Source organism: Dipodomys merriami, unplaced genomic scaffold (genome assembly GCF_024711535.1).
Source record: "Dipodomys merriami isolate MVZ:Mamm:240054 unplaced genomic scaffold, mDipMer1.0.p SCAF_22, whole genome shotgun sequence".
Taxonomy (NCBI): Eukaryota; Metazoa; Chordata; class Mammalia; order Rodentia; family Heteromyidae; genus Dipodomys; species Dipodomys merriami.
The window spans coordinates 15123241-15150960 of NW_027203604.1; the positions used below are offsets into that span (position 1 = coordinate 15123241).

General features: G+C 48.0%; 1 protein-coding gene across 2 annotated transcripts in view; it reads right to left on the reverse strand.

Moving 5' to 3' along the window:
• Mad1l1 (mitotic arrest deficient 1 like 1) overlaps positions 1-27720 on the reverse strand; it is a 313118-nt gene that overhangs the window by 225957 nt on the left and 59441 nt on the right. For both annotated transcript variants that reach the window (XM_070033421.1, XM_070033422.1), the window contains exon 10: positions 24544-24630. In XM_070033421.1, the coding sequence (XP_069889522.1) occupies positions 24544-24630 (87 nt within the window). The remainder of the gene's footprint in view (positions 1-24543; positions 24631-27720) is intronic.

Here is a 27720-nt window from a genome sequence, read left to right on the forward strand (position 1 = left end):
AGATAAAAGATCATCTGCATACTTTATCTCTGGTTAACATGGAAGTTTACCACACAGCCCACTGTGACTGTGTGGGTCTAAATAGTTTTAAACATTTCTGTGTTTTTATAGCACTATATTTAGAAATTGCTAAATAAAATTCACTAAGTGTTGCAATAATATACATTTTTTTAAACCCACTAATTGAATGTTGCCATTACAAGTGCTATTTTGGACCAGCTGCTAAATATGTAATTTAGGAATTAAGATTCATGACTTACAGGATACTAATCACTCCTCTGAATCATGTAGAATCTTCTGAGTGTACATTACCAGTCCCACAGTGGCAACAATACCTATCTCATGCCCACAGGTAGAGGTCAGGCCACTAACAGGGGATGAACACAGACAAAGCCCGGTCCCAGCCTCCACAGAGCCAGAAATAGTAAAGGTGGGACCTCGACAAGGCACAGGCCTTTCTAGCTCAAGAGGTGATGAGTATGAGTTTCACAAAGGAGAAAATTTCTGTGCAATATGATATCGCTTGTCTTCCAAAGCCTTACTCCAATCTTTGAGCTTCCAAGTGTCATAGAAGTCTAAGGTCCTAGACACAACTACAGCAAAGGTCAAAGACTGACCCTATCCTCCTGTACCTGACCTCCTACTCCAGAGCCTCAATGTCCCCATCAGAGGCATGCCCAAGGGCACATCAGGCCATCCACTTTCTTATGAACACTTGACCTCAACAGTGTAGTCAGAGATAGGATCCTTCTAAGTCATAGCACAGCCCACTCTGAACCACACTTATAGTCAATACTGTGTCCAGGAGTAGCTCAGACACACAGCCTAGGAAGTAACTCTTTCCATCCTTAACACAGGCAACAACTTCTCATCTCAAGTGTTTCCTCTAGTCCCAAATGAAATTGATCTTGCAGAAGGACCTATCACCTAAGACAATAGGACTCTAGGACTCCATGATGGGTTTTCCTGATCAATAAAACCCGCTTGTAGCCAGGTGCGGGTGGCTCAAGCCTGTATTACTAGCTACGCAGGAGGCTGAGATCTGAGGATAATGGTTCAAAGCCAGCCCAGGCAGGAAAGTCCATGAGACTCTTATCTCCAATTAAAACCAGAAAACCAGAAGTGGTGCTGTGGCTCAAATGGTAGAGTGCTCACCTTGAGCTGAAGAGTTGAGGGACAGCGCCCAGGCCCAGAGTTCAAGCCCCACGAGAGAGAGAGAGAGAGAGAGAGAGAGAGAGAGAGAGAGAGAGAGAGAGAGAGCTCACAGAGAAGACATCAGCAGGAAAGACATTCACAGTGAGCTCTACAGTGTTCCACAGTGCACAGCAGTGATCATCCTAAGATGAAGGGAAGCTCAGAAAAGCTCAGCCAGAAAAGCACCCTCCATCCCCTCTCAGTGCCTATCCTGGACACTAACACCTCTAGGTACCAGGAACAATGGAGATCACTGTAGCTCAGTAATTACTCTGTACTCCAGCCAGGGAACAACGCTGCTTATGAACTTGGGATGTTATTCCCCTGGAGTCATAAGAGAATTGAAATAAATCAAAAAGGAGGGAGAAAGTGGAGGAAAGATGAACGACCGTGGGGCTGCTGAAGTGTATTAAAAGAAAAGAAAGGAAATCAGGATCTGGTAGCTGGAATTTGATTGTAATGCACAGGAAATCAATAGGGGAAAGAAAAAAAAAAAAAAAAAAAAAAGGCTTCAACTCAAGGATTACCAGAGACTCAGGAAAGCCCAGAAGGAGTGAGAGTCAGCAGGCCATGGATGTACACTTGAAAACCACATGTAACACATAGCATGGTAATGGCTGGACCTTCATACAAGGAGGAGACCAGTGTGGGAGAAGATACAAAGAACCTGAGGCTCCCACACTGCAGCACAAACATAATTGGGGACACTCATTCTAGAACCCATCTGCAACTTGCAAGAAATTAAAAATGGGTCATGATCTAGCAAGTCCAATCTCACTCTCAATATCTAGCCAAGAAAAATAGAAAGGTTCCTACAAAGCCAACCCATATAGCAGCTTGATTTGATTACATCAAAAGTCAGACACAACTCAGATATCCTTGCACAGGATGAATAAATTGTGCAATGTCCTTATAAGGGAATACTATGCAACAAGGAAAGTGGTACAGTTGAGTCCCACAACCACAAGATGAATCTTGAATGCTTTTTGACAAATAAGAAGAACTAGATCCTTATGGTGGTGTCACTTATAAGTCATTCTGACAAACTAGAGTGATAAGAACAGATGGTTCCTTTGGAGGGCCTCTGAGGAAGGAGGTGCTTCCAGGGACACTGGGAACTGGGGAGGAAGGAGCTGTTATGTCACAACTTGGTAGAGGCATCACATAGGCAGGCAGAAACCCACAGTACCATGTATCATGAAGAGCAGAGGACATGCTGAAGACAAGCTGCAGACAAGGCTAATACTGGGCCCAGTGAAGAAAAGGAAGCAGATGAGAGTAATGTCCCCAGAGCAGGTGCTCTTCCTAAAGGAGTTAGGTGGTTACAGCCTAAGCTTAGAAGATGCAGCTATCAACCAAGAGCTTGAGTGGGCATCTCCTGTCTGCCAACTGCATACTGCTCTTAGGACATGTTCCTTTGTATATCCCACCTATGAGGACATGAAAAGATGAGCAGCTGTAACACCTAGCCCCCTTCAGCTAAAACAGGCCCACCAGGTGCACAAGAGTCCAGCTAGCCTGGACCTAAGATGAAATGTGACCCATATAAGCCTACAAAAGAAAAATGGTTTCCATTGTGGACAAGGTTGGCAGTGGGAAAGGCAGAGGGCAAGGTCAGTGCACACTGGCTCCTGGGTAAAAGCCACCCCATGCACCATACTTCTTGACCACCTGAAGCAGGCTGCCTGGTAGCACTGGCCTTCCTAGGCCAGGGGGTAAAGAGCACCCACAGGGACTCTGGTTCTTTCAAGGATATGCCAAGGGGGACTTCACTCCTGAGGAGGGCAGATACTCTGTAGATGCGCCTCTTTACTCGAAGACCAGTGCATATCTGGTACGAAGAAGCTGGTCTGGAGGCAATTAAAGCCTGCTTCAGAGTGGGTTTGGCAGGCAGTGCCAAATCGATAGACATCCTCCCCCCTCCCCCCTCCGTGTGCCTGCAGGTGAGGAATCAATCAGGCAGCTGCCTCCCAACCTGTTCCCGCTGAGCACAGAATCAAAGCTGTTTACCATTCAGGCCTAGAAATAAATAAATAAAGCCACCAATTAGTCAGCACCCTTTGTCTCTCTGGCAAGAGCTTTTTAGCTACCTCCAAAAAGCCAGGGCCCCTGCAAGGCCTTCCATTAAGGACAAAGGAAGCTTGAGGCTCAGGAGGAACAAGAAACAGGACAGAAGCCAAGAGACCCTGGATGTGGCCTGCAGCTGGGCTGGCCAGCCAGGACCATTTCTCAGGAGCCAAGAAAAACACAGATGAGGACCAGAGCCCCCAACTCTTACAGATACCCCAAACCCTGCAGAGTTCCAGAACCTGGCTGCTTGCCCCTAGCAGCCGAGTGTCCATTTAACTCAGCATCTCCCAGTGCTGGGCTTCATCTTCAACTCCCACCCTGCAGCTCTTCTAGCTTGCCTTCTGCAGAGCATGACCAGCATTCAGGCACAACGGAAGCACATGTACCTCACTAGGGCAGCTCCTCAAGAGCCTGCACCACTACTTCTCACTGAAAAAAGTTCCCCAAAAGATAAGAGGCCTGACCTGAGGCTAAGGGGTTCTGCTGCAAAGATGCAGCTGGATGAGCTGGGACCACTAACAAGGTTTCTAGTACTGGTATCCAATGGCATCTACTGTGAAGCAGACCAAGACTGTGCCAACAACCACTACTAAGGGTCCCAGAAGCTTCCTGGAAACCAGGTATCTTGCCAAAGGAGGATCAATGAATCTAGTCACCCCAGAAACCCTCCAGTAAAAGTTTTCTGCCAAGGAAGGCCAGGGTAAGCAACATCAGAAAAACCCACCTAGGCAGTTTAAACTAAAAACACAATAGGTTAGGAGGCCAGAGGGTAAACTGAGGCTAGGCACTGTGCAAGCTTGGGAGAAAAGGGAAGAGGCAGGGAAGCAAGGAATTACAAATGGAATGTAAGTCAGAAAAGGCTATCATGCAATACAAGTTGCCTCCATGGTGCCCTAGGAACCCCTGACACTGCCAGCAAATCCTGGATATAAAAGGGGTAACCACAGGATCACTGCCAGTACAGCGCAGAGACACATGGGAGGGAAGGAGCGACAAATCCTGGACTGCGACCTGCTGGTGAGAGGCAAGCCCAAACCACCATGTGATAGCCCTTAGTCCATCCACTGGCATCAAGGGACACTTGGTGACATTTCACAAAACCAACACCTCCTAATTTTAGGACAAGATTTCTGACATAAAGTACCTGCTGAATATTTATGAGCTCTTGTCCACCCAGGTGAGCCATTCAGCCCACTTGATCCCCACCCCAGAAGTGCCTGTCAAGCAGAAGGCTTAAGGCCACTGAAACAGGAAATGGTGATTAACTACAGGGCTCTCATCCTGACAGAAAAGGAGTGTGCTCAGGAGGAGCCAGAAGCTGAGCCATACGAGTTCTCTAGGAAGTCTCAAAACTGGACTGAGGCCACCTTTGTCTCTAGTAATGGTCTCCTGAGGTCTCTTTAAAAAGGCAAAAGAGTATCAAAAAAAAGACTCCTGACATTTGGCCAGTTTTAGAATCTTGTGAAAATAGACTACCTGGAAAGCCAGCTCAAAGCATGTACTTAAAAGTAAGCTTGCTCCCAGCTTCTAAGACAGTGGCCAATTAGTGTGCAGCCTGCCATCTCTCAGCCACCTGACATTTACGGCACTATACTGAGATGAGAAAGGCTGGCAGTAGCCAGTGGGTCTTGGGGTGAGGGATGATGTTCCTGTGCTTCTGCCCATGGGGGAGATGCTGGGCAGAAGTGGTGGATGCAGGTTCACACTTCAGTGCACTTCTGACAAGAGCATTGGTGAGGTGGGCAAGCAGGAGGTGAGCAATGGCACTGTCCCCTCTAGGTTCTGGTGAAGACCTAGCAAAATGTCAAAAGGACAGATACACACACTTGTAAGGATTTACAGTGCAGACCACCAACTAGAAACTCCAACAAAAAGCCACCCAGAGCCTGTGATCACTCAACCCTAAAGGAGGATCAGGACACAGGTAGCTTCAAATCCCACTGTCAAATGAAGATGCAGGTGTTCACACACCTGCTACAGGAGCAGCGGTCTTCTGCTCACTGAGCTATTGGTGCAGGATCTACTACTCTACTGAGCAAACACTCCAAAACCCTGAGGTCTACATGCACCATGCAGCAGCCTGCCCCACTCTCTAACTGGGGTAGGAATAGTCAAAGCAGTGATCCAGCAGACCAGGCCCCTGGACACACAGCAGGTACATACTGAATAGTCCTTAGAAATGGAGACAGAACCATGACTGTGGTTTCTTGAGTAGGTAGGCCCAGGCATAGCTCAGGAGGGCTTGTAAGGACTGCTGTTCTTGTCACTCAGCTAGCACACAGGTTTAATAAGCCACTTCTGCAAGGATGCATCATGGTAATCCCAGGCAGGTTTCAGGCCCATCATTGGCCCAATATGGAACCAACCACTGTCCCTGCTGGCTCAGTCCTCCCAGGAAGCAGTGCTCAAGCCAAGCAACCCAACTCTATACTGTGAGGCAGAGCAGCTGATAACCATATTGATATACACCTCAAATTTTGACCAGTGGATAGTTAGAGCTGAGGACCTATGGCCAGGCAGCCAATGGGAGCAAGTTAAAAAGCACACCATGACAAGGGTCCCATGCCTAGATAACACATACACAGTACAAGGACCCTGAGTGCCTGCCAAAAGGGGGTCCTTCCCAGCACCCTACAAGCCTATTAGATTACTCCAGCAGAGTAACTCAGTGGGGCATAGACCCTCTACAGTCCAGCTAGGCTGGAAGAGACGGTGGTCCTGCTCTTATGAGGTCATGATCACAATCACAGTAACCATCTGGAAGGGGCAACTATAGGTTTGACATCATGAGGTTGGAGGCCCACAGGGTCTCTGGACTACATCCATTATAGTCTACTCCACACGTGTACCTCAAAGAGCTGGTCATTTACTATGGGTTTCTACACCAAATCCCCAGATTTGGTCAAGTATAAGGCACCAGAGCTCACTCAGGGGTAGTGCTGGATGCTCCAAATATCTATTGCAACCATGAATGGACAAAGTGACAAGGGACAGCTTGGGAGCCAGAATAGGTTCAAAGCACTGGCCACATGACCTTGGCCAACAGACTGCCTCACAACTGAATGATGAGGACAGTGCCTATATCCCAGAACAGTCATGATGATCAGGATGAACATGTGTAAGGCACTGACACACTGAGGCATTCAGCAGGTAGAAGGCCTTGTTGGCCACATCCATTTGTCACCACAGCACACAGGCTGCTCCAATTTGCCATGAACTCAGAACTGGGCCTGGTCTTGATGCCACAGAACACTTGCACAGCTGCTGAAGCATTTCCACGCTGCTTAGGCTCCTCCTTGGAGCCAGGTGATTATTCCATCCACACGTATTCTTTATAGTTCTCCCATCCCAGACTAATTATGGCACATCTCCTCACCAAACTACATCTATCATCAGCTCCTCAATCACCTCTCACTGTACCAGATGGCTCTGCTCAGAGCTTGGCAGCCTATCCATGGTGCACACCACTGGTCACCCACTGGGTAGTTGGCAAGCCATGCTATCATAGATCCAGGCGGCTCGGCCTCACAAATGAGCACTCGTGAGCAAAGAAGTCACAAAAATCATAAGACACCTTCAGGAAACACACTGCTTTAGGCCATAAGCAAGGGTCCTCAGCAGCTCACAATGGACAAAATACTTCCTCAGTTGTCTCTGATACAAGAACTATGGAGAACAAATGAATCCATCAGAAGGCTGAAGGTTTGGTCTGGCACCTCAGCCACTGCAGAATCCCTGACACAAACACTGGGTCAGATGCAGGTAACAGCCACCCACTGAAGCCAACCTAATCTGTCAAAGGCCAGGACCACCAGCCTCTGTACAACTCTTGTCAGGAAGCAATAGCTGCCATGGACAAGATTCAACTGGACTCTTGTAGATCCTCCAGCCCATAACCAGGTCTGGATTCCTTGGACTTCACACACACACAGAAACACACAAAGCTTCATGGCTCTACTCCCATCAGCAGTCTTCCTCTAGGCCAATCAGGGAGAAGACAGTCTAGGGAGCAGGCCACCAAAAAGAGGAAACCAGAAACATCGACTTCCACCCAAGGGGAAGCATCTGGACCAGGAGGGAGCAAGCTGCCAACATTGATCCAGACTGGATCATCAACTCCATTAACTGACACATCAACTCTACCTCATTCCCAGGCTTCAAGGGGAGGCTGAAATGAGGACAAAGGGGCCTCCCACAGAGGGAACGGGGCTGTGACTGGCAACTCTTTTTACCTTCCTTCCAGTCACAGAGCCAGTGGGCTTTCAGTTTAACCACTGAAAAGAGCAGGGTTAGAGCAGCATTGTAGCAAGAATCCTGGTGGAGCATTGGAAAAACACCAGGCACCAGGTTGGGGCCAGCCAGGGAGGAAGGGCAAAGAAGAGAGAGGCATGTTACTTTCACCCACAGGAGGAAGACCTGGCTCTGGGGAACACTGCATGGGCCGTAACAGGTATGAAGTTTATCTCTGTGGATTGTGTCACACAGACAGGTCAAGATGCTATTTCTATAAGCTCTGCCAGGCTCCCTGTCAACATCACTGCTGCCTGGAAACATCACCAGCTGGCAAAAAGGATTCTGAGGCAAACCAGGGCCTGTCCACTTGGGGACAGAATACAAAGCCCTGTGCCTTCTCTTCCTAAAGAGAAGACCCATAGCAATCAGACCCTCTATTGGACAAACTGCTTCTCCCCTGCTGACTGGCTCCTCACCTCTACCCACAGATGAGAAAAACAAATGTAGCTATTTCTGAACACATGCTGCATTGGCCCAAGGAGTTTGATCTGGGCACAGCCAATAAGCCTCCCCAAGGGTCCTGTCTGGACAGGACAGGGCTCAATGCAGCTACCACCATCAGGGGGTAGACAGGTGGGCAACAAGTTGACAGGCACAGAGGGACCCACAGAACCTGAGGGATCTGCTGCCAGCCGAGCCCTGACAAGTCTGGAAAGCTTTCCTGTTGGGGCTCAGTGAAGAGTGAAGAAAACATCCCCCCTGCCTGCCCCTAGGAGGGCTAAGACCAGGATGATCTGACAGATAAGCATGCACCATGTGGCAATGGAAATGCTACCCAGAGTGATTGCCTGACTCAGAAGCACCTTTTCAGCTCAGAGGACCTGCCTCTAGGGGAGCTGACTGACAGGGTGTCCCCACCTTGCTAACTGAGTGGACTCCAGGGACAATTCAGCCTCCTCTGATAGATCCAGCATCAGGTCCCCAGCCCATCTGGCAGTCACCCTCCTGCTCCTAGACTATGGTACTGCTGGCTCTGCTCCTTTGGGCAGCAGGCACCTTAGCATATTGGACTTCACTATAAGAGCCACAAGGTGGATTGTGGCCATGGCCTGCTGGCAAGCAGAGGGCAACTAATACAGTCAGGGTGCAATGAGCACCATAAGGGCTCAGATAATATCTGGTGTCACAGGCTGACTGCTTTCTAAGCTTCAAGCTCCCAGGACTTTTCTAGCAAAAGGCCTAAACCTCCAGCAGGCAATGGGCTGGGATGTAGTGATGGACAGGGAAATGGAGTCCTCCAAGAAGTCAAGTAGCTATAGCCTGCCATTTGTTATGCACTCAGAGACAGACTCACTGGGTCCCCCAGATTCCAGGCAGGCTCTTTGACCTTGACCATCCCCCCCCCTGAAATTCCACATAGTTCCAGGGCACCACACTAGCAGACTGGGGACCAAGGGCTAAAATGCATCTTGCAAGACCACATGTGAATCCTGTGCTGTGAAGAGAAGTCTGTGAAGAAAACACCTGTAATCTACAACCTTGGCTGCCCCCTCTTTACCCCTCTGCTGATTTTCAATCATATCCATGCCTTATGACTCCTGCTGCACAGAAGTACTAACAGGATAAACAAGTGGACATCAGCTCCCTTGGGGACCTCACATGCCCTGACAAACGTCAGAGCCAGCAAGAAAGAGGTATTTCTAGAATGTTCCAGAGGCATCCTGGCCCAAATACTAAAAGACCAACAGAACAGAGTTCCAAGGTCTGGCAAGGCACAAGCCTCTTATTCTTCAGCTTTTTATGAGCGTCTACATTAAAAATGGTTTAAACACAATAAAATCTGTTACATTTATGACAAGAAAATATGGAAAGGCCATTAAATTAGCAGAGCATAGAAATGAGAGGGCACTAAGCATCTGAGATGCCCCAGCAGAAACAGACAAGGAGACTATTAAATGGAAGCAGTTGAAATCACATTTAAATTCAAAGTACTTGCTCTCCTGCCCTGCTGCCCTGCCAGGAGATACCGTCAAAATGCTATGGGTATCCCTGAGGTCCTCTGCTTGTTCCTGCCATGTGCTAATGGGAGACTGATCTGGGTTCTCCAGCACTTCCTGGCTTGACTTCCACATCCCCTACCCCCCAGCTCTCGCCTCCCAGCCAGCTTCCCAGCAGTGCCCATATGGGGCTGGAAAGGCAGCAAACAACTCTTCAACTCAGCCTCTCTGATCACAAAACAAGTCTGCTTTTACTCAGAAGCAATGACCATCACATGAACCTATGCTGCCCACCCCACAGCCAAGGAGCCACTGGGTCTAGTTAGGAAAGCCTTTGTCTCAGTGACCTGACTCCTATCTTACTTGGTAACTTAACTTTGTTTTACTTTAATGGACATTACTTAGAAGAATATTTATTTTAAAAACTCTAAAATTCAGGTTCACACCTGTAATCCTAGCTACTTGGAAGGATGAGATTGGGAGGATTGCAGTTCAACAAAGAGGTCATAAAAAAAAACACCCCCTCACCATCACAACAGAAAAAACTGTGCATGGTGGCCACATGTCTTTCATCCCAACTACAGCAGGAAGTATATGTATTAGGAGGACCATGGTCCAGGCTAGACCAAAAAAAGCAAGACCCTATCTCAAAAAATAACCTAAGTGAAAAGGGCTGGCAGCATGACTCAGTGACAGAGCACCTGCTTATCAAGCACAAGGTCCTAGGCCAAAACCCCAGTAGGACTGCAAAAACAAACAAACAAAAAACCCTGAGTAGAAAATTCTGAAACAGAAAATCTATAGCTCCATGTACTTTTCACCCCAGCCAGTCTCCCTTGTGATTAACACCTTGCCTTGGTGGGGTATACCTGTCACAGAGGATGAGCCAACATGGATATGATGGTCTATCTTTCAGCTCATTTTTGTGTTCCAAGTTCTATGGGTCAGGACAAATGCATAATAATGTATACCTTCTACTACAGTATCACACAGAATTTCACTACTGCAGAATCCTGTGTTCAACCCGTTCATCCCATCATTCTCATCATTCAACCACCATGGGTCTTCTAAAGTCTCAATAGTCCTGACTTCACTATGTCCTAGAGGTGAAATCCTACAGTATGCAGCCTTCTACTTACAACACACATGTAATATTCCCCTGTGTCTTCTCATTGCTTGATAGCACCTTTCTTTTAGCACTGAATGGCATTCCAATGTTCAGGTGGACCATACCCATTTACCTATGAAGGACACCTTAGTTGCTTTTCAGGTTGCTGCAATCTGAAGATCCAAGTTCAAAGCCAGTCCTGGCAGGAAAGTCTGTGACACTCACTATTATCTCCAATTAACCACCAGAAAACCAGAAGTAGAGCTATGGCTCAAAGTGGTAGAGCACTAGCCTTGCATAAAAAAAGCTCTGGGACAGCACCCAGACCCTGAGTCCAAACCCCAATGACCGACCAAAAAAAAAAGAATAAAACTGCTGGGCCCCAGTGGCTCACACCTGTTATCCCAGCTACTCAGGAGTCTGAGATCTGAGGATCATGGTTCAAAGCCAGCCCAGGCAGGAAAGTGTGTTAAGACTCTTATCTCCAATAAGCCACCAGAAAACTCGAAGTGGCACTGTGGTTCAAGTGGTAGAGCACTTGCCTTGAGCTGAAGAGCTGAGGGACAGTGCCCAGGCCCAGAGTTCAAGCCCCAGGACTGACATACATACATACATACATACATACACACATACATACATACATAAAACTACTAATGAACTTCAGGAAATGGGAAAGAAAAAGAATAAAGCTACTATTAGGTGTGGTGGCTCATATCTGTAATACCAGCTACTCAGGAAGCAGAGCTAGAGGACTATGGTTTGAGCCAGAACAAGCAAAAAGTTTGCAAGAACTCATCTCAAATAATTACAAAACAAACAAACAAAAAAAGCCTGGCATGATGTGTCCATCTCAGCTCCATGGGAAGGACAGATAGGAGGATCACAAGCCAGACCAGGTGGCAAAAGCAAAATCCTATTTGAAAAATAATCAAAGCAAAGGGTTGGATGTGTGCCTCAGAGGGTATAATACCTGCCTAACAAGTCCAAGGCCCTGAATTCAAACTCCAGTTCCACCCACCTCCCCACACACAGGTGGTAAAAGCAAAATCCTATTTGAAAAATAATCAAAGCAAAAGGGTTGGGTGTGTGCCTCAGATGGCACAATACCTGCTTAGCAAGTCGAAGGCCCTGAATTCAAACCCCAGTACCACACATACACAAACACTCACACACACACACACACATACACACACAGATTAATGACACTCTAAAATGTGTACAGGACTGTGTGTAGACATGTTTTTGATTCATTCAGATAAATTCCACAGGGTACATGTTCTGAGCCATATGGTGAAAGTATATTTAGTTCTGTAGGAAACTGCCAACTGCAGCATTTGTATTCCCCCGGCAGTGAGCAAGAGTTCCTGTTTACACCCTTGCCAGCATTTGGGGCGGTCAGTGTTCTGGACTGGAGACATTTTACCAGGTGTGCTGTGTTGTCTCCTTGTTTTAATTTATAATCCCCTAATGAAGTATGGTGCTGAGTAACTTTTCAAACGCTTATGTGCCATCTGTTTGCCTTACTTGGTGAGGAGATTCTTCAGATCTCTTATCCATATTTCTGTGGGGCTGTTACTAACGAGTCTTAAAATTCTTGGAGTATTCTGGCTAGCAGTCCTTCATCCAACATGTCTCTTGCAAGTATTGTCTTCCAGCTGTGGTTTGTTTTCATTCTCGACAGTGTCTTTCACAGAGCAGAAGGTTTTAATTTTAATGAAGTCCAACTTTTCAATTATTTCAACTTCTTTCTTCCTTTCAGGGATCATGCCTTTGGTGTCATGTATTAAACTGAAAGTTGAAATTTTAAAACTCTGACATGGACATCTACATTGCATCTTCACTTAGGTTTTGTAAAAGATATAATGACCATATCTAGATTTTTCCCTGTGGTGTCTACTTGTCTAGCACGCTTGTTGAAGATTCTTCTTCCTCTACTGAGCTACCCTACTCTGCTACTTGGGTCAGCTGGTATATCCATGAGCTAGTATGTATTTCCAGCTCTACTCCACCTGCCACCAGATCCCATCTCCCATTCCCCATTGATCCCCATGTCCATCACTACAGCACTATGCTCAGTGCTGAGGCAGGGAGCATTAGCCCTCTAGTTCTTTCCTCTTCAAGGATATCTTGGCCTCACATGAGCCTTAGAACCTGCTCCATAAATCCCCACAAAGGAGCTACAAGGACCAGGGTTTGGGGTTGCACTGCACCTCCAGGTCAAACTGGGAACAACTGAAGTCTCCATGATGGTGACTCTTCCCATACATGAACATGAAACAGCTCTCCAAGTATTTACATTTTTTGCTTTTTTCAGTAGTGTAATAGGTTAGTTCACATAGATGGTCATTAGCATCCTTTTTTCGAATTTATTTATTAGTCCTACAAGTTTCCTTGGTTCTCTTCAGAGCCCTGTCACCTGTGAACAAAGGGTATCACCTTCCTCTCCCAACTGCATGCCTGCCCTGACTTTTCGTGTCCTCTTACATTAGTAAGGACTTTAGTACAAAGAACAGCAGAGCTGAGTAGGGACATCCTGGCCTTGTTCCTCATCTTAACAAGAAAAATTTCAGTTTATTTGGTTCTAAGATAGAAATATTTGACAAGTAATAGGAAATTAGCTTCTCTAGCACAACAAAGAAAATCTGCCACGTAAGCAGTGACAATCACCACCAGAGCCCACATGGGTTCTGCAGCTGTGGACTTCTCTGGGGAAGCCATCATGCTCAGTGCCAACTAACCTGGGTCTCTTGGGGTTCCTGGGAGCATCCAAGGCTGCACAAGTGGCAGACTATACAGAAACCAGGCAGGCTACTTTCCTGTCCAGACTGGGGTCTCCTGCTCACATCCAAAATCACCCCTGAGCAGCCTCTTGCTGCGCTGTGATGGGCCTCTTCTCTGGGATGCTGGAAACACTTTTCCAGAAAATGCAAAATGGAGGCTATCTTCCCAGATGTTTGATGAACTGGGTTCTTGAATTCCAAGTGGAGCAACACCCACAAAGCTCTCTAAAGCTACCCTTTTCAGCAGACACAGCAGATCCAGTAAGACCAGTTTTAAAAGGTACCACAGAGGGCTGGAAAGGTGGCTCAGTGGTAGAGCGCTTGCCTTGCAAGCCTGAGGCCCTGGGTTCGATTCCTCAGCACCATATAAGCAAAAAGAAAAAAGCCAGAAGTGGCGCTGTGGCTCAAGTGGTAGAGCGCTAGCCTTGAGCTGAAGAGCTGAGGGACAGCGCCCAGGCCCAGAGTTCAGGCCCCACAACTGGACCCAAAAAAAAAAAAAAAAAAAGGTACCACAGAAAAGCACCTCCCTTTTTCAGCCAGCTAACCACATATATTACCTGGGTGGGGACTTTTTAGTATCACAAGGCCACAGAAACTCAGAGTCCCTCAGGGCCCACCACCTGCCGAAGGCCAGACTTTCTTCACTCTTCAGCAAAACAGACTGCTAAAGCAAACAGACCTCAGCTGCAGACCTGAGAATCCATTGCCTCCCCTTAGTCAGACAGGACTTGTGCAACCTTGTCACTCAACCTTGCCGCTCAAACTTATCACCCTGCTGGAGCTAAATACATTCTTCCTAAGTATATCTTATGTGCGTAGCTAACAAGTTGTTTTTAATGAAATTATATACAGTTATCTTCTATTTCCAAAAAGGGCAAGCACTGACATGTATGACCCTCCCATAAAAGCTGTATTTTCAGTAGCTGTTTAGTGCAAGGGGTCCTGAGATCAAAGAACTACAGCAGTGCATGTGAAGGTGAATGAGGATGTTTGCCACATTCAGGGGGGAGGGAGGAAGGGAAGGAGGGAGGGAGGGAGGGAGGGAGGGAGGGAGAATATGCATGAAGAGGGAAAGGCACCAGCAGAGTTTGGACCTTAACCTCAACCACCCTGGGAAACTCTGGCATCTGGACAGCATAGTCAGAATTGGGAGCCCCCAGGCCACCCTCTCCATCCCCCAGTCACTTTGCTTCCATCTTAGCCTCCCAATAGAGGGGTGCACTCTGGCCAAGGTCACACTCCTTATTTCATCCTAGAACCTGCTAATCCCATCTCGCACAATTAGGCAGAGCAGGTAACCAGTACTCACCAGCCAAGGACCCATGTGTCAGTCATGGCTATATCAACACTGTTCTTCCTGCTAACTACACGTATTTCTTGGCCTCAATATTTAAAAAAGTCAAGAACAGAAGTCTAATCCACAACCAGCCACACTTGAAAAAGCCCAGCCTACGAGAGGCATCGGGGCAAGGGTGAGCATGGCCAGGAGACTACAGCCCAGCACTCAAATCCAGGCATCCACCAACACCAGGTCTATGACCTTGGGGAAAACCCTGCAAATGTCCAGCACACAACCAGCCCATAGGCCTGGGATAAGGATCCAGAATGGTCATGTGTGAAAGCTGAGTACACAGGGCTTAATAAACCTGGTTTCTTATTTTACCACTCCAGTTTCAGAGCAGGATCTCCACAGAGCCCTAAATGTCTAATGCTTTTCCTTCAAAAGAAGGGAAATTAGTGACAGTTGTCCCAAAGTCCCAGAGGGAGTCAAGGTCCATACCAGGAGAGATGAGTGAGTGGCCAGGCCACAGGCCCAGCTGCAGGTGTGGAAAAGTGAGTTCGGCTATGCCAGCCTCTACACACTGAATCACATGGGCTTCTGGGATGATTTCCTGTGGCAACTGCAACAGAACTAACCACTCAGAAAGTGATTGCGCTTGGGATGAATTTTTCTCCAGTGCTTGAATAAAAGAGGGAGTTTCACATTTTATCCACTTCCACATCCCTTAACAATAAGAACTTATTTAAAAATCCATGAATATGTAAATACCATTTTAAATATGGAAATGCAAAACATGCAAAGCAACAGTCTGGGTGTGAAATATTAATGGCATCTCGCCTTGCTGAAGAGACAAAACAACTTGGCTGAGCCAGCAGGTTCATGAAGCCTGGCCTTCTCCACCCCAGGATAGTGGCAGGTGAATCCCACTGTCATGAAGGTCCTTGCCCTGAGATGGGAGCATGCCCAACCTTCTGCTGTGTACAGGGCCAGACCTCAGCCCCAGGGCCTTCAACCTGGCAGCTTATCATCTGAAGGCCCCTTCACCTGTCAACACAGCCCTATAGAATCACACATCCAGTGGGTACAGCCAGAAAACCCAGCAATGTTCAGTGAGGAACCTGGGCTTTTCAGGAGCACAATATGGGAGTGCAAGCACTTAATCTCTGATCCAGAAGCAGGACAAAAGCATCCTGACACATGGCAGCACCCAGATAGAGACCAGAGCAAAGCACAAAGAAGGCTTATCATCAAGCAGGGCTACAGCCCACTAAGAGTACACAGCACAGCCCAAGTCCATGCCCTGACCTCCCCCACACCGTGCTTCAGCAGAACTGACCAGGAAAGGACTGAAAGGCAGAAAAAGTGCAGCAGGAGGAGGAAGAGAACCACAAGAGACACTTGTGACAGATGACCACTCACCTCAAAGTCTTTTGGCTCCCTTATCCTTCCCTTTCTCCCCTCCTCCTTATTGACCATAGAATGCATAGGCAGTCCCAACATCATGAGGAGCTCCAGGAAGAGCCCTGCAAGGAGAAAAGTGGCTCCAAGTGCTACAGGCACCACCTCATGTCCAAAGGCAGCTACTGCAGGCAGGTGCCAGCCATCCAAAGATACCCCACATCACATAGATGGCCCAGAGACCCAGGTCTGCCAGTCAGCCCCTAGAACTGGGCCACTGAGCAATCTTTTCCTGCCAAATGCCCCAGATGGGAAGAGGGCATTTGAGAGCCAAAATGAGCAGCAGACCTGAGCAGCCCACCAGGAGTCCAAGGGCTGTGACAGCTCTGCAGAGTCAACATAAGGAGCGGCAATCACTCCTCAGCTAGAACCACAAAGACGTGCCTTACCACCTGAAGGGTCTGCTCTTCATAATCCCTTGGTGATACAGCTTTGAGGGTACCTGGTATACTTAGGGACTCTTTTGAGCATCAGGTACCTGACACCAAGTTTACATGCCAACAATGGGCCTTTAACAGAAGCTCATTGGGTCTGTTCTACAGCAGAGGAAACAAGAAGAAAGCTGATTCCAGAAGTTGCAGACTGCTAGGCACTGCCCTGACCCTGAGCTCTGGTAAGAGGTGGGGCTGTGTTGAATGGCTGTGCTCCAACCTCAGCTTCTCTGAGAAGCACTTCAGGGAGAAAGATGATGGCTGCCAGGGTTGTGCCCTAGTGACGCATTGGCCTGAAGCCCAAACTAGCTCACTGACTTAGGTGCCACTGTGCCTCCAGGCTACCACTGGACTAGGTCAATATAACTGATGCAGCCTTAAGTCCACAGCCACAAAGATATCAGACACTGTGCAGGTGGGCACTTGGAAGATTGGCCTAGAATCAGCCCAGGTGTGACAGAAGACATAAGAACAGGACACACAGGGCCCATGGCAGATTCTACAGCCAGTCAGAATACCCCAGCCTCCCAAGAGGGGGCCACAGAGTCCACTGCCCTGAGGAGAGGAAGGCTAGTGGGAGCCTACCTGGACTCAGAGCCTCACCCCCAAGCAAATCCCACCTGCCCACAACAAGAGCCTACAAACCCAGCCACATCTCATGGACTGACAGTCCCCAGCCCACCAAGAGGCTGACCATAGGAACCTCCTTCACAGGATAACGATAGTCCAGGGCTCACATCTGTACTGTTGTTCTGCGGGTGTTCGCATCTGGGACTGCTTTGTTTCATTTCAAGTTTCCCCCAGAATTCTGGCTCTAGTATTCTAAAATCTAATAAAAACCTACATCCTCTATGAAACATCCCCTAATCTATTCTGTAATCAGGAAATATATGTATCTGCCCCACTGTCATACACACTTCACATTGTTTCAGCACTTCTTAGTGTCTACAAACATGAGGCCTGTGTATACAAACGCGCACGCACGTACACACGTGCGTATGCGTGAGCACACGTGTGCCTGCGCCTGCGCACGCACGCACGCACGCACGCACGCACGCACACACACACACACACACACACACACACACACACACACACACACACACACACACACACACACACACACACACACACACACACACACACACACACACACACACACACACCAGCTCCTCCCCTCAGGAAGCTTATCTGCATCTTTGTCCCCAACACTGCCCAGCCCACAGCCGCACACTATCCAAGTTGTCACCATTGATGACTAGCACCCTGCAGAGGCACCACCTGGAGAGCCACAAAGGCCATGAGGCCTGCTGGACAGCATAGCCCTAACTGACCACAACACTGAGCCACTCCCACCCAGGGAGTTCATGGGATGGCCAGGAAAGAAATGTGTAGTTTACTCAACAAATAATTCTTGGGCATGGACACCAGACACAGTGACCGAGATCCCCGCCAGCTGGTAGAGTTCATATGCTAACTGGGAAGAAAGTTACAACATGAGCATGAATAAGGAAATAAGCAGGCATACTTGGTGAGTACAATGAGCAGAGAAGCAAGATCAGGAAGGGGCACCTGGTACAGGTGAGCAGAGTTCTGAACAGAGAAGCTAGGAAGGTGAGCCAGGGCAAAAGCCCCAGGTCAGGAACAGGCTCAGTCTGTTACAGCACAGTGTGACTAGTTCAAGAATGTACATAGATGAGCAAAGGTCCAAGTTCACAGGACCATGGGACTTTTAAGTATACATCACAGCTGTGGCCCTCAAGGGTAGGAGGGAAATGACTTGTCAGGCTCCATCACTGCTGCTGCTGCTGCTGCAGAGCTGAGACCTGAGTAGCCCAGGAAGAAGAGGGTAGAGGCTGGTCCAGGGCAATCAAGGCAAGTGGGAACCTTGGCAAGAATCTAGCACACTGAGCAGGCTGGGCCAGTGGTTACTTACAGCTTACACAGGGATGTAAGAAAGGCAAGAAGGTCTTCAAGGAAGGGTCAAAGTTCAAGGCTTGCACACCAGGACAAATAGCAGTGCCCTTCACCTTGTCACCTCACACGCCCACTCTTCACTAAATATAAACACAAGGCAGGCAAACATAATTACATAACATATATTCTAATGGAGGTCTGATGTAGATGGGTCTCCAAAGGCTACAACAGAAGAAATAAAATAAGGACAAAAGAGTACAGGTACCAATCAAGGAGACAAGTCAGGAAGGCAGAAGAGAAGCAGGAAGAGCCAAGGTATTCAAAAACTGAAGGAGGCCAGCCAGAGAAGCAGGCAGGAGTCAGGGACAGGGTACATACTTAGTGGGGAGGCTGCCAACCATATAAAAGTCACAGAGAGCTAAGGGGTAAAGATAACACACCTAATCTTTAAAGATTCCCTCAAACAGCTACATGAAAAATAAGTGGCCCAAGGCAAGTATAGGGAAGTATGACAGAACTTCTTGTCATCTGAAGGAAAAGTGATGACAGACTGGCATTCCACTTTAGCATGGAAGAAAGAGATGCACTCAAGGAACACGTGCTTCCAGGAAACAGGGCCACAGGCTCCAAATCTGGAAGGAAGGGTGACAGGAATCATAGTGACTAAGCCACTGTATTGGTATACAGACAGAGGGATGAAGCCTCAGGTCTGGAAGGATGGGTGCCGGGAGCTGTGGATACCAATACAGACAGGGGGCGGGAGCTCTGAGTCTGGAAAGATGGTGTGCCAGGAGCCATGGTGTCTGGGACATAATACAGATAGGCAGCAGAAGCTCCGGTCTAGAACAGGGTACCAGGAACACTAATACAGACAGGGGGCAGGCTCCAGGCCTAGAAGGATGAGGTATTGAAGGGGCTGCCATGGAAGACATGTGAAACAGCTGATCAGACATGAGCAGCCTCGACACCTCTGCCAAAACCTATTTACACTAAGTGACATCAAAAGCCAAATGGACATGGCAAGTCTTCTGTCTCTGTTCCTGAAAACCCCAGGGGCTAACTCAAGCCAAGACTGTAACTGGCTAAGACAAGCAAGAGACCTGGCAGGGGCCGCAGCTGCAGGATGTGGTCTAGGCCAGGGCAGAGCCAGCTATGTCATTGCTAACTCTTTTCCTCTTACCATATCTACCATAGCAAATCCAACATCTCCACCATGACACAAACACACCCCTCTGACTTTTGCCGCTGGCCACACAACAGAGACTCATCTCACCTGTGGTACCCAAAGGGAGCTTACCAGTGTCAGCCCCCTAACATTCAAGAGCCACTGATCTTGATTCATCAATGCAAAAGATGACAATGATTACGACTTCATGATTATGAGCCAAGACCTCACTTACTGTGCCAGTCCTCAGCTGCATCTTTCAGACATAGTTAACTTCATTCTTATAACCGCAGAGCTGTCACTGCTGCCATTCAGACTGTGAGCTGTGGAAAGACTAAACTGTTCAAGAACAAAGCACTCCTCCAAGGTGGAGCTGAGATTCAAACATGGGCAGCCTGTGCTTAGAGACGGTGGTGACTGCTCACCATCACACTAGCATGGGGGCACAGATTGACAGCCACTAAGAGGCAGAAGCACGTCCTAGCATCATGAATTCTGGGCGCTGGTCACTGGCCTTGCTTGGTCTCTGGACAGCTCGAGCACACTATAACTCACACAAACACCAGCTGACAAAAGCGACAAGGCCTCATTATACTACAAGATGTTTTGAGAGGTTGGCCTAGCTGCTTTGGACAAAGAGCACTAAGAATTATGACTGATTCTGATCTTAACTCACTCTTGGGAGGCAATAGGGGCAGCAAGTAAATAATCTCAGATATGTAGACAGGGTGAAGACCTCCTTACCTGCTTCCTAAGGCCCCTTTGCTAGACAAGAATGCAGCTCCTCCCAAAAGGCAGCCTCAGGAAAATGGTCCAGCATGGCCCAAGGAGATTCTGCAAGCATCCAGGAAAGACCAGGGCCTTAAGTGATTCAGAGGCAGCAATAGGTGACTTTCCAGACAAACTGTCCATTAGTATGTCAAGGTGAATGCAATTCTTACCTACTTGAAGGCTGACTACGTACAGCCTTCTGAAGAGCCTAGCTAGGCCATCTAAAATAGCCAAGCAGACAAGCACCCATACCCACATCACTCAGCAGTTCATCTGCACTTGGTTCTACAGACTACTTAAGGTACACAGAGGAAAGCTGGATAGCAACAAGTGCTTAGGATGTAGAGCTCTAAGGTCTTTCTCTGCTGAGTGAGAAAAATAAGGGACACAAGTCCAGAGCTCCACAGGAACTTGTACTCCCCCTTCAGGCACAGCACACAACCCTGGAGACACACAGGCCTGTAGTCAAACCCTATTTCTGCCACTTCGTAGCAGATCAAGCTGGAGCTTATGTTCATCTGGTACAACGCCATGGTAATATCCATGTCTACCTGGAAGAAGCCACATCCTGCTTGGGATGCACTGAGCCTGGTGCTCAGGCAGCACATGTCCACCAGCACAAATTGCTCTCATTTCCTCATTGCCCACCTGATAACAGGTGACACACTCAACTCCAGAATCCAGACAGGTCATAACAGGCCCTGCTCCCTTCACCATCTCTCCAAAGTATGACATGTATTTCCAGCAAAGCAGAGGAATCCCAAACAGCAGAAGCCCTAGAATCACAGCACAAGTTTCCTAATCCTAGTTCTTCCTCAGTTCAGTGCCATCCCTCATGATCAGCAGGATGACAGTGTAGCCAATAGCAGAGGTGAGGCAGCAGTCAAGGGGTAACAGTGGGGTGCCTGTGCCTCCCAACATTAATTAATTACATGAGAGCACAGAGGCTCTGGGCAGGCCTGGTGAACCTGTGCAGAGAACAGCAAGCCAGGGACACATAGAGATTTGTCCATAAGTTGAACACTGTCTTATCCTCAGCCACAGAACCAAGAGGGACATTATCAGACTCAAAGAACCAAAAGCCAGGTGAGGGCTGCCAAAAGGCAAAAATCCTGAACACTGCAATCAGATTCTGCCCAGAGGTGAAGAGGATGGGGAGACATGTGCAGACAGACCCATTTATATTAGTGATGGATGGTACTCTGTCTCTATAAAGCTTTTCAAAAAGGGATAAACGGCCTTCCTTGATAGCCCTGCATGCAAATGCACGCTACTGCCCACCAAGCAAAGAATCTACTCCTGGCTGCATAGCCAGCCGAAGGGCTCATTCTTATCAACCCACCAAGGCTCAATGGTACAGTGCTCATCTAACATGCACAACACCCTGGGTTCAATCTCCAGAAACACACACATACAAAACACACCAGTACATTGCCACAGATTATCAAAGGCTACTGAACTCCAGATACACAATCCTCTAAACAGCCCTCAAGATACCCTGTCCATTCTGAGATAGACATTTAGTTGAATAAACCTAAATAAAGCTGCCAGCTCCTCCCTACCTATAAATGTGGCCCATCCCTGTCTCTTGCCATTGAGAAGGGCTCAACAAATTTCCTGTTTCTAAGATACCAACCCAATCAGAAGAAAACACAAGCTTCCTCAACAGGTCCAGCCTCAAGCTCTACAGAGCCAAAGACATTAGGAAAGAGCAATCTCAGTCAACATAGACTTCTGGATGTGCTTTATCAGTAACAAGGCCAGATAAATCACAATGGCAGAAAACTCAATGGCAGCCACTCTTTGCTAGGTAATGCTGTGGTACAACATCTGCCCTTCCTAAAGACACAGGTGACCACCTTTGGCTCAGGCTCCATCGATATCAGATACAGGATGGTCTACTTCCCCACCCCTCATTCACATAGAGCAGTAATTGTAGAGACACAGATGGGAGCCCAGACACAGACTACACAGGCCACCATAAAAACTCTAGGGAGAAGATAGTCCTGCAGGACTTAGCACTCACTGTGTCTGGGAAAAACACTGTGCCAGTGATCATAGAAAGCAGCCATTCAGCCCCAAGACCAGTACCAGTAGCGTCTTATGGGCAAAGAGCCATGGCCTTGTGAAGCCAGCACACAGAATCCCAAGTAAAACTGACCTGGATGACCATCCTGAGGCAGACTAGGGAGGTACTAGGGACCTCACTTCAGCATCCAGAGGTGCCAGTAAGTAGAGCCCACAGTGACCTCTAGGCTACAGAAAGCACTGTGCATGTCCACAGGACTCCCTGAACTCACCTTTCCTAGGGCAGCTGCATTGACTCTGGGAACACAGGAGTCCTCAGACAGGGGCAGAGGACAGGAGTCACAGGGACTACCTACTCCCAGGACAGGCTACTCCCTGAGACTCCACCCCCAACTAACCCAAAAGACACTAGTTTGACTGTTATTTGTCAAAGCAGAGAAATACAGAAAACACCTCACTGTTAGCAAACAAGTTTCCTTTCCCTTAATAGTGCATTCTGTTTCATAGAGTAAAATGAAGGGGATTGCCAGGCTCTGCTTCCAAATCACTCCCCATACCCGTTTCATCTGACAGTGCTTTTGAAAGCAAAAAGCAATCTTTATCATTTTGGCTTTTTAAAGCAAACTGATTTGATTATGTCCAACATAACCAGCTGCTTCTAAAAGCCAATTTTCAAAGTGACATCAGCCACCAAAATAAGAAACCCTTCCTTCTGGCTACTAATAAATTATTAAACCACTATCTCCACAGGAGAATGAGGCTTCGGCCTGATAAGCAGGCTGGCTCTGAGCATTCCTCACAGACCTGCCCATCCCCAGGTCAGTCTGTGCAGGGCTCTCTCTTTCTCTCTTACTGTGACCATGCAGCTTCTCCCTACGGCCCTAGGTACTGAATGAGCCTGATCCCACACAGCAATCCTCATGGCCCAGGTAATCCAAGGATCAGGAGTAAATGTGAGGCACCCAGCATGTGTCAATTAAAAAGTGATGTTGGCAGCCAGGAGCTAGTGGCTCACATCTGTAATCCCAGCTACTCGGGAGGTTGAGATCTGAGGATCACAGTTCAAAGCCAGCCTGGGCAGTAAAGTCCGTCAGACTCTTATCTCCAATAAACCACCAGAAAATCAGAAATGGCGCTGTGGCTCAAGTGGTAGAGCACTAGCTTGAGCTAAAGAGCTCATGGACAGCGCCCAGGCACAGAGTTCAAGCCCCATGACAAAAAAAAAAAAAAAAAAAAAAAAAAAAGTGGTGTTGACAAAAGTGGTGTTCAGAGGAAACACCTAATGGCAGGCCTGAATGGTTCTATAGCCACCCACCTCTGAACCCCTGCTAGGCTAGAAAACAAGTCTGCCTGCTGCTCAAGTCTGCTGGGGGAGATCCTGTCACCTAAAATCAGGGGCACCAGACAGCTGGAACACTTGTGTCTGTGAAGATACCACATGTACCCCAGGGGCCAGGTTTCTACTCCGGGCTGTCACAAAGACAAGAATGCTCAGTGATAAGCAGGGACACCTGAACCAGGAAGCCAACAAGCAGGTACCCAAGATGAAACTGAGGCCTTCAAGCTTCATTTTACCACCTTGTTATGAGAACATGGATAACGTCCACCAGTCCTCAGCTCCCCAACCACTAACTCAGACCAGGGCAGATTTAGCTGCTATGAAGCACAGCCATTCCCAAGACTCACTGTATACAAGTATAGGGAGATGAGCCTAGGAGAAGTTCTAAGGTCAAAAAGGGTACTATCTCCAAAGGACTGAGGCAGCCCTGGAGACTCTAACCAGTTCTGACAAGAGCTATTACAAATCCCCTGCCCTCTTCCTTCTCTAACTTCCTACAGGGTAGGGTGCTTTTTTGCTTACAAGAGCCCCCCTCCATCCCTAGGAAATCCCCAACAGAGCCAAGCTGATGCTAGACCAGGCCGTTCCAAAAGTGTGAGCTAAATAAACTTCTACTTTAAGAAGTACCCAGCCTCAGGTACTTGATGATAGTAATAAAAGACAGCTTGAGACACTGAAAGATCTAGAGGGGTACACACTGTCTCCTCCCAACAGCCCAGGGCAATGAATCCCCATACACACTCCAAGTGAACACCAAGTGAGCAGTCTACCTGGTGGTGACGGTGTTGTTCTTCTCCCTCAGGGATAGCTCCCGCTGCTGCAGCTCCACCACGAATCTGGAAAGGTCTTCTGGAGTCCTGAGGGAGGAAGAAGACTGAACACTCAGTCCCATCTGTCCTGGAAGTGGACCTAATCCTAGACCCAAGACAGGACCAAAGCCATAGCAGCCACTGACCACTCAGACCAGGATAAGTAAGGTCATATGCATTCAAACTACCAGGTTCCAACCACAGCCCACCCCAGCTACACACCAGTTCTGACGTAGTTCCCCAGCTAGACAAGGTTACTTTCATGAGGTCACTTTATTCCACCTGTAAAATCAGAAACACCACATAACAAATGTCACTTTGCCAAAGACATGACATATAATATCATCACCCCATGCCTGGCACCAGGCAGTATCACTGCTACCTTGTTCCAGGACTTAGCTCCTCCCTCACTTCTCTAAAGCAGCCATGTGCAGCAGCACAGGAAGGAGCAATAGCAGAGCACCATAAATGTGCTGTGCCATTAAAACTACTCACACTCTCCCCTTTACTCTTTTCACCCTACAATGAGGAAACTGAAGCCTGAAGACATTGCTTGGTAATGTAAAGTCCACTCCATCCATGAGTGCAAGCATGCTCAGTGTGAACTTTATCCTCTGACTAGTGCTGCAGCAAGACATATACCCAGAATGTCCTGAACTGACAAGTAGTGTGAAAATGATCAAGCACATTTGGGCTCTCGGCATGGCTTGAGGCTGAGGATGACTTCTGCTTTTCTCACCACCCAGCACAGCAGTGGGCACAGGGAACACTGAAGGCAAGTTCAGGGCCATGTGGTGGAGAGCTGCCCACAGGAGCCCCCACTGCTTCACTGACTGAGTGACAGGGGTATTTGCACACACCATTCTACAAGGAGGATCTTGTGTCACACTATGAGACAGTGCTGCAGACTATTCTCCTGCTTGCCTTGTGGGCTCTGCTGCTGTCCTCAGGCCAATGGCCAATACAGCTGTCAGGTAGGGAACACTGACATGCCACTGAAAGGTCATTCATCTATCTGAGAAGAACCAGGGTCCCATGGGCAGGGCCCTGGCCAGCACTGGCACAGAGTAGCCATCTCAACCCACTGCCAGATGCATGCTGCTATGGGCCCAACTCTTCTCCAGATTGCTGTGCTGAAGCCCCAACTCCGAAGGATGGACTTGGAGATGGGGCTCTGGCAGGTGATTAGGGTAGGTGGGGTCAGGAAGATAACATCCCCACGCCAGAATCAGTGCCCTGGTAAGAACACAGTGTGCAAGACAAGAGAACTGACCTCAGAGGTTCTGTCTCCAGAACAATGGAAGGGAGCTACTGCAGAAGGATCATGCACATGAACAGTTACAAAGGATGTTCAGCAAAGGGCTCAGTCACAGAGAGAATGATTCCATGTACCAAAGCTGCTTCACAAATGCACATCTTAAATACGCAGGAATGTAGTACCAAGGATGTTCTTATGTTATATGTCCTAGGGCTGGGACACAGCTTAGCAGTAGAGCACTTGAGTTTGATCCCCAGCACCACTAAAATAATAGTAGTAGTAGTAGTAGTAGTAGTAGTAGTAGTAGTAGTAATAAAAACAGCAACAATAAAGGAACATACTTCAGACAACAGTGCCCCAATTATATCCTGGGCTCACCTCTAGGTTAGAGCTGGGATCAGAGGTGGCAATCAAGGAGCTTTAACTTCAGGTGTACTATGTAAACTTATAATGAGGATGTATACTTCATATGTATAAATAAAGCCTAAAACAACTTAGTAGAAGGCAAGCTAATGAGGGGAGTAAGTTACTGGAACCTCTCCCTCTTACAAGATAATACACCTGGCACACAACGCCCAGTCCAGCAACAAGCACAGGCACCAGGACATAAGGAGCAGGGCATGTGGAAAAGGGAGAGAGGGAAGCCTGGTATTCAGGAACCAGGCTCAGCTGTGCTGGAGAGAGCATGGTGGTCAGCTGTTGGTGGTCCATCCTGAACACTGAGCTGGCATGGGTAAAGAGAAGAGGCCTGAGGGAGCTGGGAGTCCTGGAGTATCAATACACCTGCACAGTCCTCTCCACATCACAAACACAGGGTCAGCATACCTCCAACAGGCACAAAGTGTTTATTTTCTAGAAGCAGACCTGAGTGTGGGTAAAGCTACTCAGAGATGCTTACCCAGGGCACTGTGGGGATTAGCTAAGTGCTTGTAACTGGATGGAGTCATGCCAAGTGCCATTACAGACTAAAAATACCGGCAACGTCCACCCTGAAACCTACACTTCACAACTACAAAGTGGAAGCATTTGGGGCCTTGGGAGCCTCCAACATGGATGACAGGAGAGTGACAGTTCCAACTGCAACCCAAGCTGTGACATCTGCTGCAGAACACTGGCCTCAGCTGCGAGGCCTTTCACATTCTAACCGGGGGCTTTCAGGGAGAGAAGTTCTTTTGTTCCACATACAGCTGAATTTTGACTCAAACTCAGCTGTGTGCAGAATGCAATGGGCTATGGGACCAAGCCCACCCGTTTCTTCCTAAGCCCAAGCTGAAGCTATTTTGAGTCCTTTTTGCAGATGCCCTGGCTCTTGCTGAAGCCCTCAGTGCCAGTTTCAACAAGTCTGAAAGACACTAGGATCCAGAGGATGCCAGCATCAAGCATGAATGAAACAGGACCGCCAGAGAACCAATTAGTAAATGACAGACCTCTAGCTTTCTTCGAAGGTGTCATTGTTTGCAAAGAATAGGAATCCACAGGATTAAGACCACAGGCCAAACTGCTCTGGTTTGGCTTCCGCCAGGGCCCAACCGGAAGGAAGAGAACACAAAAGCAAGATGGTTCAGTGTTTTTACAAAAAGAATGCCAAAATCGGAACAGAAAACACTGAACAGCAAAAATGTACTAAAAGCCAAAAGAATGGCCTGCATTCACAGCTAAAAAGCCAAAGGGCAGCCCAGGCTTCTCCCGGTAATGTAACAACCTGCGTAGAAAGGTGCTGTGCAGGTCCCCAGCAATGAGAAGCAGAGGCACCAGCATAGAGTGCCTTGGAGGGAGGAGAGATTAGTACATACTAACTCCACTGGGCAGTAAACTTGCCCTGGAACAGGCATTGATTGGGAGGTTTCCCTACAATGGCAGGCACACCTGCTATCCCCAGT